The sequence below is a fragment of the Garra rufa genome, chromosome 23 (genome assembly GCF_049309525.1).
Source record: "Garra rufa chromosome 23, GarRuf1.0, whole genome shotgun sequence".
Taxonomy (NCBI): Eukaryota; Metazoa; Chordata; class Actinopteri; order Cypriniformes; family Cyprinidae; genus Garra; species Garra rufa.
Genome location: NC_133383.1, coordinates 37,956,811 through 37,974,456, shown reverse-complemented (window position 1 = coordinate 37,974,456; position 17,646 = coordinate 37,956,811). Strand labels below are relative to the sequence as shown.

The 17,646-nt window shown below is 34.0% G+C and overlaps 1 protein-coding gene across 1 annotated transcript in view; it reads right to left on the bottom strand.

Moving 5' to 3' along the window:
• Window positions 1-446: 446 nt before the first annotated feature.
• Window positions 447-17,646, bottom strand: part of ugcg (UDP-glucose ceramide glucosyltransferase) — a 45,635-nt gene continuing 28,435 nt past the window's right edge. The window contains exons 3-9 of the mRNA XM_073829392.1: window positions 14,576-14,678; window positions 11,556-11,657; window positions 10,348-10,460; window positions 9,618-9,796; window positions 6,669-6,755; window positions 4,830-5,016; window positions 447-4,617 (exon numbers count right to left, since the gene is read on the bottom strand). Coding sequence (XP_073685493.1) covers window positions 4,447-4,617; window positions 4,830-5,016; window positions 6,669-6,755; window positions 9,618-9,796; window positions 10,348-10,460; window positions 11,556-11,657; window positions 14,576-14,678 — 942 coding nt within the window. The 3' untranslated portion in view covers window positions 447-4,446. The remainder of the gene's footprint in view (window positions 4,618-4,829; window positions 5,017-6,668; window positions 6,756-9,617; window positions 9,797-10,347; window positions 10,461-11,555; window positions 11,658-14,575; window positions 14,679-17,646) is intronic.

Genomic DNA, 17,646 nt, shown 5'->3' with positions numbered 1-17,646 from the left:
CTACTAACTAGATTTCATCGTGTAATCTGTAATGGGCTACGATTTGCAATCTAAAAGTAATCTACCCAGCTCAGGCAACAATGCAGCGAAGTTTAAGACATAAAATGCCTAATTTGTAAGGTCAGTGAGTTTAGCAAGTTCCTATAGTTCATCAGTTTCCATAAATCATGTTTTCTTTTAACTTCAAATGATATACCAAGTCACAAAGCCTTGCCTAGATCCTGTGGATGACTTTGCATTTTACAGTTTCAGACATGTGATGTGGTGCATGAATGGTGGCACAGAAACTCAAACACACAGGAAGTCCGAAAAGAGGAGCAGGGAACTGACTTCCATCGCTTTGAAAGAAACCATTGTCTTGCTAATGCAGCAAAACCACAAACTACTAAAACCACTCTTAATGATGATCATCACACGCAACAGATTCCATCGGAGAAAACACGCACTTCTTATATTGCTTGATAAAGCTTTAATTTATCTGTAATGACACAGTTTCCAGCTGTGGATTACGGATTCAGCATCAAGAGTACAGTACACAACATCTACAAAAAAATAACACAAAAGTTGAAAAACAGAAGTCTGTCCAGCCATACCTTCACACTGCGGGAAAAAACCGAACAAAATGCGGATAGGAAATAACAAAAATGTACAACTCGATGATAAATTAAGGCTTAGGAAGCAGTGTACGTAATGGATTTCAACCAAACTTCATAAATAGACTGTACATGTACTAAAAAAAAAAAAAAAAGTAAAAGCAAGTAAAATAAAAGCGGTGGATCACAACTAGACTTTTTTCCTACTCTGATGACCGTGGTAAACACAAAGCAGTTTCTCTCAATCGCCAATGGTGTAGAGTTAAGAAATTTCGTTTAAATGAGTGAAATGTTAAATGCACAGGATATGACACTTAAAACTCAAACTGGCTTCGTCTCGAGACATTTCGAGACCGTCTAGGCAGCTCACTACAATACGTTTCAGATCCTGTAAATGCGTTCCAATGTGGTTGATGCAGACTGAATTTCTCAACAGTTTCTCACATCCACATGGCACCATATAGGTCACCAGTTTTTCACAAAACAAACAACTGTACACTAATAGAAAAAAAAAAGTCCAGTTCCCCACAGAACGTGACGACAGTACAATCCTTTTCAGAATTGGCTTATCAAAAAAGGCAATATTTCTGCAAACACGCACTCAGCAGCATTCTCTCAGCCACACGAAGAGGGGAAAAGTCTAAACGGGAATATACAGTGCATTGTAGACTTTTCGTAAATGAGGTGAAGTTTCTTTTGACACAATATTTCACACATATAACATATAAGCAGATACGGTTGAAAGTCAGAGAGAGGAACTTGAAGAACAGTAGCAGAAAAAGTCAGCTTTCCCCTTCCCTAAATTAAATGTTAAAGTTTCGACTCGTTTCAAGTTGACGTTAGTCACATGTTCATGCAAAGGTACATTCAGTTTTACCAATGGTGCAGAACTACAACACATCGGGCCTTGTTTAAAAGCAGATGAAGTTCATAAAAACATTCTTAGGAAGCCTAATAACTTTTTCTATAATTTCAATGCTGCAAGCATTTATGCAAGAATGGTTTTACTAATTATTCAATCTAATGCAACTATATTATGCAAGATTTCAATGCAATTTATGAAAAAATTATTGGAATAATTTTTGAAAACTTGCACACCTAACTGAATAATTCATAAAACTTTCTTATCTTAAATTGTTACCTTCAATTGAATATTTAGTTTTTTTCTTCAATGTACACTACCAGTCAAAAGTTTTTGAACTGAGATTTTAATGCTTTTTAAAGTAGCCTGCATTTATTTGATCCAAAGTAGAGCAAAACTGTAAAATTTTTAAATGTTTTTACCATTTAAAAAACTGCTTTCTATTTGAATATATTTTAAAATGTAATTTATTCCTGTGATCAAACCTCAATTTTAAGCATCAATACTCCAGTCTTGAGTGTCACATGATCCTTCAGAAATCATTCTAATATGCTTTGCTGTTCAAGAAACATTTATTATTATCAATATTTTAAACAGTTGAGTACATTTTTAAAGATCCAAAGATCAGCATTTATATGAAATAAAAAGATTTGTAACATTATACACATTAATTCAAAAGCTTAGAGTCAGTATTAATTTTTTTTTGCTTATTTTGCTGTTTTTTAGGTTTTCAACATAACCTTCAAATAATAGATGTTTTTTTTTTTAGCTACAAATCAGAATATTAGAAAGATTTCTGAAGGATCATGTGACACTGAAGACTGGAGTAATGATGCTAAAAATTCAGCTTTGAAATCACAGGAATAAATTACATTTTAAAATTTATTCAAATAGAAAACGGTTATTTAAAATAGTACATATATTTCAGAATTGTACTGTTTTTGCTGGACTTTAGATCAAATAAATGCAGGCTTGATGAGCAGAAAAGTAATCTTTTAAAAAAACTAAAGTCAAATACGTTTGACTGGTAGTGCAAAACCTTGTTGCGTAAACTAACACGAACGAACTGAATAATTCAAAACATTTTTCAATTACCTTCAGTAGAATAATTAGTAAAACCAATTCCAATTTACTAGAATTAAATTAACTATAATGGTTTCACAAATTAATTCCATATAGTTTACTTAAGAATGTTTCCTTGTTGTTTTGTGTATTTGTTTTATGAATGAGGCCCACTGAGGTATGATCAATGTGTAACGCTCAACAAAATCTGAAATGTTTATTATAACTGGACAAAGAAATAGGTTTGAAAGCTTGCTTTCGTTTCACAGCCTGAATACAGCAAAACTAATAATAATAATTATAATATATACGATTATTGCTAATCAATAGATCCCCAACTGTTAATACTTCAACTGCCATTTAACAAACAAATGGCGTTCATTTTGTGGCCTCATGCACAAAACACAAACTTATATCCAATAGTCAGCCCAAAGTGCTCAGAAGAACAAAATCAGATTAGAAATAATAAACCAACACCAGAACAAAAACACAGGTGAAAACAGTGTTTAGTACTTCCTCAATGGCAGCTGATGGATATGAATATGAATTTGTGAATCACATATTACGGGTTGAGCAGTTCAGATGAAGCAATACTGCCAATGCTGGCATGGGTTCTTCACAATCAGCGCCATGATTTATCAACGCAGCGAGAGTCAAGAAATGAGGAAAATGCAGAAAGAGCGGTTAAACAACAAAGTGCTGGCAGTTTGAAACAGAAACAAGCAGTTCCTCAAGAATCAACCGTGAAGAAAAAGGGAAGATGGAGAAGAATGTCAATGGTTTCGTGAACACTGTTTGACTGTAAGAGTGTATATACGTTGTTGGAGAATGAATAGAGCCAAAATTTTGAAATGTATTAGAATAAATGCAGATGTTTTAAAATAATTTAGCATGCACTCATAAAAACTGAGTAACTTTAACTCAAACGCTTTGCGTCAACAGAATTTGGTTTAATGGGCAACTGAAATGGCATCGGATGAAATGTTTGGACAATAACGCATTGATATCCAGTCAAACATCAGGAAAATACTGACAGCTTCTCAAAACAAAAACAGCAGCAGGGCTGGAAATGTGTTTTAGCAAAGCCTCATCCTGGTACAAGAGCTGCTACTGCAGAAAACAAAGCACGGGAAGATATGTCCCTTGAAGAAAAGCCGTTTACGATGGCAAAAATATAATGATAAAACCGCTTGCTCTTCAAATGGCACTACATTTGATAAGATATGTGATTAAATCTGCTCAAATACTGCAGGGAGGATGCAAAGAGTCATTAGGATTCCCTATGTGAATAACCTCTACATTAGATATTGCTCTGTCCAGTAAACATAAAATGGACCTGAGTGGATCCGTTTTTGAGCATTCAAAAGTCCAAAAATGTATAAAATATGGCAAGAGTGCTGTATGTTGAGAGCAACACTGTGATAAGCAAGTGATCCATTCATGCGCTAGTGGCATTTTCAAAAGGCTTCAGTCATTTCCGTCCAACTCCCATCGTTAAAAACTGTACCGTTCTTCCAAACTCATTATAAAATGGATATGTCACGAAACGCAGTTGTCAAACCACCACTAAACATGTTGCGAGAACTTCTAGAAATAAAAAACAGGTTAAATTTAGATTTTTAATCAGCGTTAATGATGCCGAAGCGTAGCCTTCTCGCAAAGTTCTTCGCCCCTTCATAACTTTTGGCTCATCTAGAACGAGGTCTCGATTATCGAGAGACCAGGAAAACAAACAAAACAAAAAGCACCGAGGACATAAATAATCTATACGCTAAAGTCACAGGTTAAAAACTATCAGGAGTTGGAATAAAACGCAAAACTAAACAAAAGTTGCAGTTCGTTTGTCCATCTGCGCCCACGTCTTCGCAGTTCTGTGTCCATGTTCACACCAGTGCATAGTCCGAGGCACACGGTGCCATTTTTTTTTTTTTAAACATCCAAGATTTCCTCTGCTGTACCTCCGCAACGCAACCGGTAGCGTCCCGCCCTCCAGCTGATGGTGGGGTCCCAAAGAGCGGACAAGAAAATCTGAATCGTCATGGACTCCCTGATGAACCAGGCCACTGCGTAGTCCAGCTTGGAGAAGGATGGAGGGCCGCCCTTTGAGGAAAAGTAGGAAGATGAGAATTACAACAAGGACTGACAAATTTTTCCTCTATTATAACCAATGTTTCTTTAGAAATGCGACATTTGGGATTGGACTCAAACCGAGAAACAATTGGGCTTGGCTTGATTTGATCCATTGCGAATTGATTGGATTTGTATCTGAGCGGAGCCAGAGCTAAAATGCAAATGTGCTTTTTGTGTCATACCTGTACTCCTCTCAGCTGGATGTAATCCGAAATGAACCAGGCCAAGCAATGGCAGAGGAAAAACACCATGATGTCCCAGCGGAACACGTGGTGGGCGGCCCAGCCGATGATTAGACTGGCCACAAAGCACTCTGAGATGGGCTCGATGATGGTTGCTGGCAGCATGTTGATTCTCAGTTTGGCCCATCTATTCAGAACAGATAACAGTTTAAGATGTTTAAGAGATACTTAGCTGTTTTTTTCACCACAAAAAGAGAAATGATACCATAGCTTATTCTGCTAAGCAGATCATGTATATCATACAGAACAAAGTCTATTTAAGATATGCAACAGAATATGATGCAATTAAATCTACAGAAGCCTATTTCCGCTACAGAATAAAAAATAAAGGTAATTGTGACTTTTTATTTTGCAATTCTGACTTTCTCTTTTTTAATCTCACAATTCTGAGAAACTCACAATCGACTTTTTTCTCAGAATTGTGAGATAAAAAAAGCACAAACTTGCAAATCTGACTTTCTCTTTTTTAATCTCACAATTCTGAGAAACTCACAATTGACTTTTTTCTCAGAATTGCATTATATAAACATGCAAATCTCTAGAAACAAACTCGCAATTGCGAGAAAAAGTCAGAACTGCGAAACACAAACTCGACTTTATTTCTCAGAATTGCGACAATTTCTCACAATTCTGTGAAAAAAGTCAGAATTTCGAAATGTAAACCTGCAATTGCGAGAAAAAGTCAGAATTGCAAGATACAAACTTGACTATTTCTCAGAATTGCGACAATTTCTCACAATTCTGTGAAAAAAGTCAGAATTTCAAGACTTCATTTTCTCAGAAAGTCGCAATTCTGAAAACAAAAAGTCAAAATTGCACATTTTTTAACTTGCATTTCTGACTTTATTTACAGCAACTCTGAGTTTATATCACACAATTCTGATCAAAGTCAGAATTGCAAGTTTATATCTCACAATTCTGGTAAAAAAAGTCGAGATGTAAATGAGATGTAAACTCACAATTATGAGAATTATGAGATAAAAACTCACAATTGCAAGAACAAAGTCAGAATTGCATGTTTATCTCTTTTTTCCTAGAATTGCAACTATTTCTCACAATTCTGAGAAAAAAAATCAAGATAATTTTGGATTTGTCATCCTTTCCTATCAAGATGCTAGCTACAGATGTGAAAATGCAAAAAATTAAAATTTTCAGACTCTGTGTGCAAAGACCTTCAGAATTGTCTCTCATAATTCTAACTTTTCTCAGAATTGCGACTTTATTTCTTAGAATTGAGACTTCATTCCTCAGAATTCTGAAAAAAAAGTCAGTATTGCAAAATACAAACTCGCAATTGCAAAAAAAGTTAGAATTGCAGGTTTATATCTTGCAATTCTGACTTTTCTCAAAATTGCACCTTTATTTCTGAGAAAAGTCAGAATTGTGAGATACAAACTCGCAATTGCGAGAAAAAAAAGTCAGAATTGCAAGTTTAAATCTCGCAATTCTGACTTTATTTCTGAAAACTGTGACTTTATTTCTCAGAATTGTGACTTTATTTCTCACAATTCTGAGAAAAAAAAAAGTCAGAATTGGAAGTTTGTATCATAATTCTGAGACAAAGTCAGAATTGCGAGATAAAAAGTCGCAATTACCTTTTTTATTTTTTTATTCAGTGGCGAAAGCAGGCTTCCATAGGAATCCATCTTATCACTATCAGAAAATTGAGAACAGCAACAAAAACAACCCAGTCTCATCACTGCGCCGGAGGTGGCCCCATCAGGAAAACAGATTGGTTTCACTACCGAACATAAAAAGCTGATTGAACAACTACCGTACCTGATCATGCGAGACTGGAATTGTGCAATGGAGTACGAGCCAGAATTCTGCATGGCTACCTGGGTTGCCATGGAAAATTTCCATCCTCTGCAAGAGAAACACCACATCATTGAACCGGCAAATACAGGACGTTTCAGCCGAGGCTGAGAGATAAGATTCTAAACAAACATTAAAGAAATATTTGGTTGATTCGGTCATGATTTATTCACTCTCATGTTGCTCCACACCCATATGACCTTGAGATGATCCTTTCCACACAATAAAAACATAAGGAAGCCAGACTGTCAGGCTCTAAATAGACATTAAATTCAATTTCTGCATAAAAATGAACGCTTTATATACTAAAAGCTATTGTATGACATCGAATAAGGAAATAAGGAAAAGATCAAACCTGAAACAGTTGTTCATTAAAGGGAACCTAAGTATGGCTCTTACTGAAATATGTAGTGGAAAACCCATGAAATATTCACATTATTTAAAAAATCCACATCGTTTTATACATACTATGGCATCAAATGGTTGCATAATGTGAGCTACTGGCCCTATCTGTTGCTATTTTTACCGCAGCAACTCGGAAAATACAATACTTTATACAATGCCACATTGTGCGGCTTTTAGTTAATTTTCAGTCGAAGGGCAACAAGATGAGCGATGAAAGTCTTCACTGCTTTCCTAGCAATAAGAAGAGGAGAAAATAAATGGGAAGATGCCTGTGGACAAATAAAACTTCCTAAAGACCCGCGTCTTTGTTCTCTCCGCTTTAGCCCTAATGCCTTTGAGGCTTTTAATAGACCACAGCTACTGAAAGAGCTTACAAACGGCAGAGACAAGAAACGCTAAATGGTACGACATTTGAATTTCATTGATCATATTAGTATTTGGTTTGGGGCATCCCCATAATCCAAAATATGTATAAAACAATGTGGATCTTTTTTCAAAAACGTAAATCTTTCAAGGGTTTTCTAGGGCTGCCCTGGACTTAAGATTTTTCTGGTCGACTAGTAGTCATTCATTTAAGCATTAGTCGTCTATTCGTCACATGTTTATTAATAAACCATATAAATCATAATAATGACCCCTTAATTGCTCTTAAAAAAAAGCTTGCCACAGCACGCTGGCAGATATAATAATTATGAATATGTCAGGGAAAAACAGCAAGAAGACTGCATCTCAGTTTTCTTTGTTTTCGGTTTAAGAGATGACGTATGAAGAGATGAAGCCTGTATGCATGTTTTTATACGGATTAAATTAACTGAGAATATTTGATTTCTATTTGAATTGGTTCATTTAAAGCAGACATTTCACTCGCTATAGATATATTTTTCATGTCTGTAAGGCAAGTACAGTTTCAAAAGTTTCGTGCTCAAATTCACAGAGACTGAGATGGAAGAAAGTGCATTCTGTTTGCTTTCATTATTTTACAAAAGCGCAACGTTTCGTTGTTATTGTGAGTGCACACAAACAAACGTAGAGTCTTTACAGATTCAAACGATGTATTACTCTTATCTGTATGACCAAAAATTACAGTATTTTAAGAGCAAATGACCGAACTCGTGCCTCCGCCTGTCATGTAGTGAGCGTGCTACTCTTCAGCTTCCACACTCCGCACATTTTTCTAGGTTAAGATGGTCTAGGTCAGATGAAAGCCATATTTGATGTCGATGAGTTTGGATGTCCTGCCCGATGTACTATATTACCACATAGTCCAGCCGTTAATGATCTGTCCATCATGGACTGCGTGACTTCGCCACTTCCAGTGGAATTTTTTTTTCTGCGACTAATACAATTTTGGTCGGTTAGTCGACTATTAGGGGGCAGCCCTAGGGTTTTCCACTACATATTTCAGTAAGAGATATTTTATGTTATATTAAGCCATAAAAGTCTTAATACCCTTCACTTTCATTGTATGGAAAAGAGCAGAATGAACATTCAGCTAAACATCTCCTTTTGTGTTTCACAGGAGAAATAAAACCAGAGTTTTGGAACGACATGAAAATGAGTGAATAACAGAATTCTAGTTTATTTATTCCTTTAAAGGAGAAGTTCAAGTAGATACAAATAATTTACTCACTCCCTTGTCATCCGAGATGTTCATGTCTTTCTTTCTTCGGTCGATAAGAAATTATGTTTTTTGAGGAAAAAAATTACAGGAATGTTCTCAATATAGTGGACTTCAATGGTGTTTGAACTTCCAAAATGCAGTTTAAATGCAGCTTCAAAGAGCTCTAAACGATCCCAGCCGAAAAATAAGGGTCTTATTTAGCAAAACGATCAGTCATTTTCTAAAAAAAAAAAAAAAAAAAATGTACAAGTTAAAGACTTTTTAACCTTAAACTCTCATCTTGTCTAGCTCTCTGTGAAATCTGTGTAATCCGGTACATGACAGTTTAGGGTATGTCGAAAAATTCCCAACCTCTCCTCCAACTTCAAAATCGTCCTACATTGCTGTTTTACCTTTTTTGTAAAGGACGTTTGACCCTCTTTGCACGTTCACTTTGCAAACACTTCTGCAGCGATGTAGGATGATTTTGAAGTTGGAGGAGAAAATAAGACGGTAGTTTTTTGACATACCCTAACTGTCTTGAACCAGAATACACAGAGTACACGCAAATATAACAGACCGCATTACTAGATAAGACCCTTCTTCCTCGGCTGGGATCATTTAGAGCCCTTTGAAGCTGCATTTAAACTGCATTTTATAAGTTCAAACTTGGGGGCACCATTGAAGTCCACTATATGAAGGGAAATCCTGAAATGTTTGCTTCAAAAAACTATTTTCCTATATGTGACTGAAGAACGAAAGACATGAACATCTTGAATGACAAGGGGGTGACTAAATTATCTGTACATTTTTGTTCTGAAAGTGAACTTCTCCTTTAAAGAAAATGAAATGGACTGTGATATCCAAAGCCATTAACACAGAACAGATATTTAATCAGTCTGGCAAACCTGTCTGCGATGGCCTTGGCCATGAAGTAATCTTCAGCGATGTACTGAGCAAACGCAATCAGCCCGCCGGCCTGGTCCAGGATGTCCTTCCTCATGAGACACGACATCCCCGTGACGCACTTGATTCCTGTTACGTTGGCCGAGATGTAGGAGCGAGGATGCGACGTTCCAAAATAAACCTGCAGGGTTTGACACGGGACAGTGTTTACAGCTTACATAATTAATCTCGAAAGATTGGACACATTAACAACCGCATTACGTGCGTAAAGTAAACACTCCTGCCAATTATTTATTCGCAGAGCTGTCAGTTTAACAAGCTAATATATTGACTTGTAGGTCTGTTTTGTAACATCTATTTAATTTATTTAATGGCTCATCTACCACAACAGTGTAACATCTATTTGACTGAGAGACGATTAGTGATTGGATTTCACTTGGAGCTTGAAAAAAGTCATGAATAAACCAATATCGCCAGCAGTTAATGCATTTTAATATTGCACTGATTTGCCAAACGAGCTTTAAAGTTCAGAGGAACTCCACCATATGGTGTCCCATTTCAAGTTGGGAGTCTAGCAACAGAGCCACAACATATCAGTTTAATAGCACAATTTGCAATGACATGTTCACAAGCATATAATAAAACCAAAGCTTTCCAGAGCCTAATCTAGTTGACAAATGTCTTCAGTGTTCTGACGAATCATTCAGAAGGTCAATAGTGAAGGCTGCTAACCTGCTCCAATGTGGCGGCAAATCCTTGTCTGTCTGCCACGTAAGGAAGGCCGTGAACCAGTCCCACCTTCTCCGTCATCTGATTAGCCATATCAGTGAGAGTGTCTGGCTTCACTGTTGAATATTAAAGCATGATGAGCACTGAGTTGTTCAAAGGTCAAATCTTATGAAAGCATGTCCTGCTCATTTACAAGAACTGGATTCTTAAAGGTGCCATAGAATGGAAAACTGTATTTACTTTGGCATAGTTGAATAATAACAGTTGTGTACATGGACATGACATACCGGGAGTCTCAAATGCCATCGTTTCTTCCTTGTATAAATCTGGTGTTTGCAAAAGACCACTGAAAAATAGGCTAATCCTAACATAACAGCGAATATTACGTAAGAGTCGCGATCAATAATAGTTACGCCCCCAACATTTGCATCGCCCAATCATGAGAAGTTCTGCAGCTAGGCTAATGTGAAAAACAAAACAAAACAAAGCGAGGACAATAGCGAAAATGGCAGATCATGGGAATAAATGTTATGTTCCAGGTTGTGCAGGAGATGTTAAGTGCAGGGATGGGTTGGTGTTTGTACTCAGAAAGGCAAGGAAAACAAATAAGGCGATCTAATAAAATAAGGCGAGACACTAAAGCATTGCATTGCAGTCCATAAGATTTCACTTACCGCATAACTGCGCGGACAATGGCGAATGATTTACAGATTCTGAGCATCACTAACACGCATCTAAACTTGTAAAATATGTGGTAAGTACTGCCGCTGTAGTATAAAGTTACACAGAGCATGTGCAATTGCAAATCTCAAAAGTGAAAGTAAAATGATTGTGCATTCAAAACGGCAGTGTCAATAAACCGCATATTAACAGCGACTCGGACTATGAGATTAAATATATATTTTCCTCCATGTGCGAGCTACACAAATGAGCCACTCTGTGAAACAGCCAATCAGAGCAGAGCTCCTCATTATTATTCATGAACCTTCCAAATAAGGTAATAACAGACCATTTAATTCGAGGGACAAATCCTAGGGTTCTAAATGGACTCGTAAAACCGTTTCTGGAGGATTTTTGCCCGTTCCTATGCCATATAACTTCTATGTAGATATCAGAGAACGATTTAAAATATTGTATCAATGCATTCTATGGCACCTTTATTAATTTACACTAAAGCAGTCGATTTTAGATGATAATGTAGGCAAGCTTACCTCGAATGCCACTGTCACAGATCCAGACGAGTTCGTACCTTGCTCCTTCATAAGCTGGCATCAGGTTATTTATTTTTGGATTGATGCCCACTTTTTTCCCCCCTAGAACAAGATAAAGAGAGAAAAACGTCATTAATAATTTCCAATTGGGCTGTAAATGATTGTATCATAGCATCATAAAATTTGGACTTAATTATAGATGGTTTAGAGTGGAATGACATGAATAATAGTATGTTAGAAAACATCTGAAATATTAAAATATTTATCTTAATTTTGTTATAACAGGGAATGTGTACACTGACTGATGCCTAGTCCACATGAATATTGCATAAAAGTAATAAAAGCATGATTATTTCTTTTGCACTTAATCCATATCTGTGTTCCCATCTAGAGATCATAACCCATATCAGTGCTATTTTAATTATTAATTAATGATATATTATTATAATCTGTATTAATATTATGGAATAGATTTTATATTTTCGGTTTAATTTTTTTATTTTATTATGTGATTTTACCGGTTTTATTAGTTTTTGTTTTTAATATTTTAATTTAGCCTTAATTTATTTTTAATTTAGCTTTAGTACTTCAACTGTTTTTCCGTTAATTGCCAAAGCAAAATTTCCAATTTTCACTTTTAGTCTAATATTTCTCTATATTTAAATAAACAAAAACTACTTTAATGGTTTTAGCTAACAAAATAACATCATGAAAGTGTATTAGCCAAAGATGAAATGCTATGACTGGAAATTAAAATTCACAATGACAGAAGTCATATTTAAAGATGACAATAATAATATATATTTTTTAATTATTATAATAATAAATTAATTAAAATATAGTTATAATTATAATAATTAAATGCAGGATTATATATTAGATTAATGCAGCATATTTTATTAAATAATTTTACTTGAAATTCAAATGCACATTGAGGTGTCATATGTATAGATGATTATAATAACAAAAAAAAAAAAAAAAAAAAAAATAATAATAATAATAATAATAATAATAATTAAAATGCACATTGATAGAAGTCATTTTAAAGATAATAATGATAATAATAATAATTTTTTTTAATTATTCTTATTAATAAAATGAAAATGCAAGATTATATATTAGATTAATGATATAAAGATTATACATTACAGTAATGCAAAATATTTGATTCAATAATTTGACTTAATATGCACATCGATGTCATATTTAAAGATCATATGAATTTAATAATAATAATAATAATAATAATAATAATAATAATAGCACAAAATCCAATATTATATATTAGATTAATGCCGTATATTTGATTCAGTAATTTAACTTAAAATTAAAATGCACATTGATGTCATATTTAAAGATAATAATATTTTTATTATTATTAACAAATAATAAAAAAATAAAAATGCGAGATTATATTAGACTGATGCAGAATATTTGATTAAATAAGTTTGATTTAATAATTTGACTTAAATAATTTTACTTAAAATTAAAATGCACATTGATGTGTCATATTTAAATGTAATAATAATATTTTTTATTATTATTGTTATTAATAATTAAAAAATGCAAGATTATATATTAGATTAATGCAATATACTTGATTCAATAATTTGACTTAATTAAAATGCACATTAATGTCACATTTAAAGATAATAATATATATTTAATTATTATTTCTATTATTATTATTAATAATAATAATACAAAATGCAATATTATATATTAGATTAATGCAGTATATTTGATTCAGTAATTTGACTTGAAATTAAAATGCACATTAATGTCATATTTAAAAGATAAGAATTTGTAATTATTATTATTAACAATAATAAATAAATGAATAAAAAAGCAAGATTAAATATTAGACTGATGGAGCATATTTGATTAAATAAGTTTGATTTAATAATTTGACTTAAATATGACATCAATGTGCATTTTAATTTTAAGTTATATTTAAAGTCATATTTAAATATAATAATCATTTTTAATTATTATCATTATTAATATTATTAATAATAAAATAAAAAAATGCAAGATTATATATTAGATTGCGGAATATTTGATTAAATAAGATTGACTTAATTTGACTTATTATTAATAAAACAAAAATGCAAGATTATATATTAGATAATTGCAATATATTTGATTAAATAATTTGACTTAAAATTAAAATGCACGTCATATTTAAAGATAATAACAACAACAACAATTTGTAATGATTATTTATTATTATTACTATTATTAATAGAATAAAAATGCAAGAATATATATATATATATTAGATTAATGCAGTATATTTGATTAAATAATTTAAGTTAAAATTAAAATGCATTGATTTGTCATATAGATTGATCAAGCAATCACATAAATTCTATTAGTTCTAGCATCAATCAATAAAGCAGATCCTCTTTAAATCCCCTGTACGGATGTAAATCTGAAGACGGTCACATGAAGATGTTTATTTGTGGCCTGAAGGCCTAAAGATCATATAGCGTCAGGGCCTCTGAGAGCACTAATGCATTTCACAAAGCACATTTCCCAACGCCTGATTGGCCGGTGGAGCAAACGACTCGGAGATGTTTAAAGCAACACAACCTCGCAGACATTATATGTTTTCTAACACGGCTTCAGCTTGATACGCAGCAGCGGATGACATCTCCAGGACAGCCCGTCTCCCCTGACTGTTTGTGCCGTAAAAGACTGGCTAAAAGCAGCGGGGTGGATAACAGGACCCCAGCGAGACACCCGCTCCAGTCACCAGCTGTTCCTAATGAGCAAGAATCAATATCCACTCCAAGAGCTACATTTGCATATACACAGCTGAGTTGCGGCGCACAAGCGGGTCGCCACGTTCCTCTTAAGGGACTCCTTTATTTCCCTGCACACGACTAAACAAAACTGTCACAGCCGACCGAATCCATGAGGGACGAGAGATGCGCCTCAGCACAACACGGCCTGAGTTTGCTCTGTTGTTGGCTTCATTTCACATGCAAAGAGACAGATTATAATCAGATGCTTACCTATAAATAACCTGGCGTCAACATTGGGATATTTGCCCAGCAGCTTTTTACACACATCAATGGCTGGATCGTCATGGTCCTGGACACACAGCAGAATTTCATACTGTGGGAAAAAAGCAGAAACAATTTTGCGTAAATCGGCCTGTTTGCAAATGGAAAATAACATCAAGTTATGGCACAACGATACACTTAGAGGCAGACAGTTTATAAAGGCTGACTGTTTCTAAGATGCAATTAAATTACTCACAGTACAGCACAAGATTTATACTGGTTTGTAACTGTGAGGAAGATATGTAGAGGTTGAAATGGCCAAATATTGGCTGCTAAATTAAATGATGGGGACTATATCATGGAAAAACATTCAAATATGGCACTATGACATATGTTTTAGTTTTTCCAATTATTTTAAAACATTTCTATAGACCCTTTTAATGGTTACTTTAAATTGACTTCACCAAAAAGCATGTCTAATTAATTAAAATCATGAAATGTACAATATTAAACAGTAATTAAAAAAAAAAAAAAAGATTAAGGCTCTATTATAATATGTTTTATATTTCTGCTAAATAAATTCTAATAAATAATTTTTTTATTTCTGTTTCAATAATTTAATTAGTAGTAGTAATATATTCAGTAATATATTTCTGTCACAAATAAGATAAAAATGCAAGATTATATATTGAATTAATGTAGTATATTTGATAAAATAATTTAACTTGAAATTTAAATGCAAATTGATATGTCATATTTAAAGATGATTAAGTTTTTTATTTTTCTGGTAATTTTTTATTTTTTTTTTTCTGATAAATATTCCATTTAAAATAATGTTTTAATAATAATTTTATTAGTAGTAGTAATATTATTACATTCAGTAATATATTTGTGTCACACATAAAATAAAACAGCAAGATTATATATTAGATTAATGCAGTATATTTGATAAAATAATTTGACATGAAATTATAGAATTTATAGCATATACTTTGTCAAGTATATGCTATAAATGTTTTATATTAACAGTAGGGATGCTCATTTCGGTTAATTTTCCTGACCGACAACCGCTGCTCGTTTTCCGAACATTAACCGTTAACTGATAAAATTAGAATAATAAATTAGTTTAAAATAAAAATAGAATGCACGAGTATCAGTGATGAAAAAATACATTAAAAATACAAGCAAATGTTTTATTTTAACGTGCAAACAGCAGCATACAGAGCAACAACAAAAACTGTATTGACATATACTTAAATTATCACGCATCAGCAGCGCTTCTGAAAAGAGAAAATCTGAATAAAACAAAATAAATAAAACATATAGGCCTGCACTGAATATATAAATTAAATAACTATCTAATTAAGATGACAAAACTAAAACACAATGGCGCTTTGAAGAACGGTACCGGTCTTGTTCTTCCCGTCGGACATAAAAATATAATGTATAGCAGGCCAGCCTATTTCCTGAGTGTGCCTAGTTTTTAACATGTGGACATGCTGCACGGATAGACTGGAGCGCTGCCTGTGAACTGTTAGATCCGCGACAAAAACACCATCACAAAAACCCTTTCAATTTGCGGTTCGGGACTTCCATCCACTGTCATATGCGTGTGGATAAGCGCGTTTTACAGCGTTCAGCAATAGCCAATCACAGACATGTATGTTGATTTGATGATCACTGTGGCCAATCAGAGGAGGCTATGTTACAATACACTCACCACCCAAAGTGCCGGTTTCAGTTTTGCTGATTTCTACACTTTCGCGAACTCTCTCATTAAAACAAAGAAAGTGTAGGTATTATATAAATAAGAGATTAATTGTGCAGTGTAAAGGTTATTTTATTACTTTTTAATAATTTTATGAGATTGCGATGAACTACTCTAAGATGAGTGATAGCTTTCCAGTGACTGTAACGGGAGCGCCTATTGCGCACTTTCTAGACTATAATTCATTCAGAATTTGAATACATTCACTCACACATTCACTCTCTAATAACCCAATAACGCCACTTGCCACTGAGTTGCATATACTACATCAGTTTAGTAAGTAAAGGTGAAGCGAAATGTCTGTACAGCCACACTGCACGTGTCGACACTCACACGTGAGTTAATGGTAAACTTACAAATATTTCTTTCACCATGCAGGGAACGTAAAAAAATAAAATAAAATAAAATAAAAAAATAGAGAAAAAAAAACCTTTTAAACCGTTTAACTGATAGTAATAATCGGTTAAAATTCTTACTGTCGGTTAACGGTTAAACGGTCAATATTAGGGGTGTAACGATATGCCTAGGTCACGATACGGTACGTATCCCGATATTGGGTTCACGATACGTATCACGATATTTTGAATACAAATTAAAACATGAAACTGAAAATCAAACAACAGATTTATTTAAAAAAATAAACAAATTTCAATTTCAATCAGTTTTACATACAAGGTCACATTTTAAGGTTTAATAAAAACCTTCTGTATTAAAATTAACAACTGATAAGGTCTGTCTGTCACTGATTTTTTTATTTTTATTTAACATGATAGTGATAAAATTGTCAAGATGTCAAATTCTTTAAACCTACTAGCGATGCAAGATTCTATGTGTGTGAAACAGAGTCCTACCCGACGGGTGAACCGCTATAACTGACGTAACGGTGGAATAATATTTATCTGTCAGGTGCAGTGCGGGTGACAGGCACGGGTATTTGCTCTTTGGACTCAATCCGGTACACGCTGACGCTGCTCTCAAACGGTCCCGTGCCTGTGTTCGCGCTCTGTCTGAAGACCGTTTAAAAGCCATTTCACATGGGACGCGTCAAGCGGTGGAATCTCTGCGCGGCTGCCGCTTTCTCTCATAGTGAAAGTGTTTTGCGGTCGAGCTGGTGTTCGCGGTCGAGCTGGTGTTCGCGACGCGGTCTCGGGGTAAACGTATTGCAAACAACAAGGTCTCGTTTTACTTTACAAAAACAAAATAAATGAAACGTAATGAAAATACTATGTGTGTTATTTGCTATTTGTCATTTTATGGGACTAGCGTGGTTTTCATGTCAGACACAGTTTACTATGACATTTTACACATAATT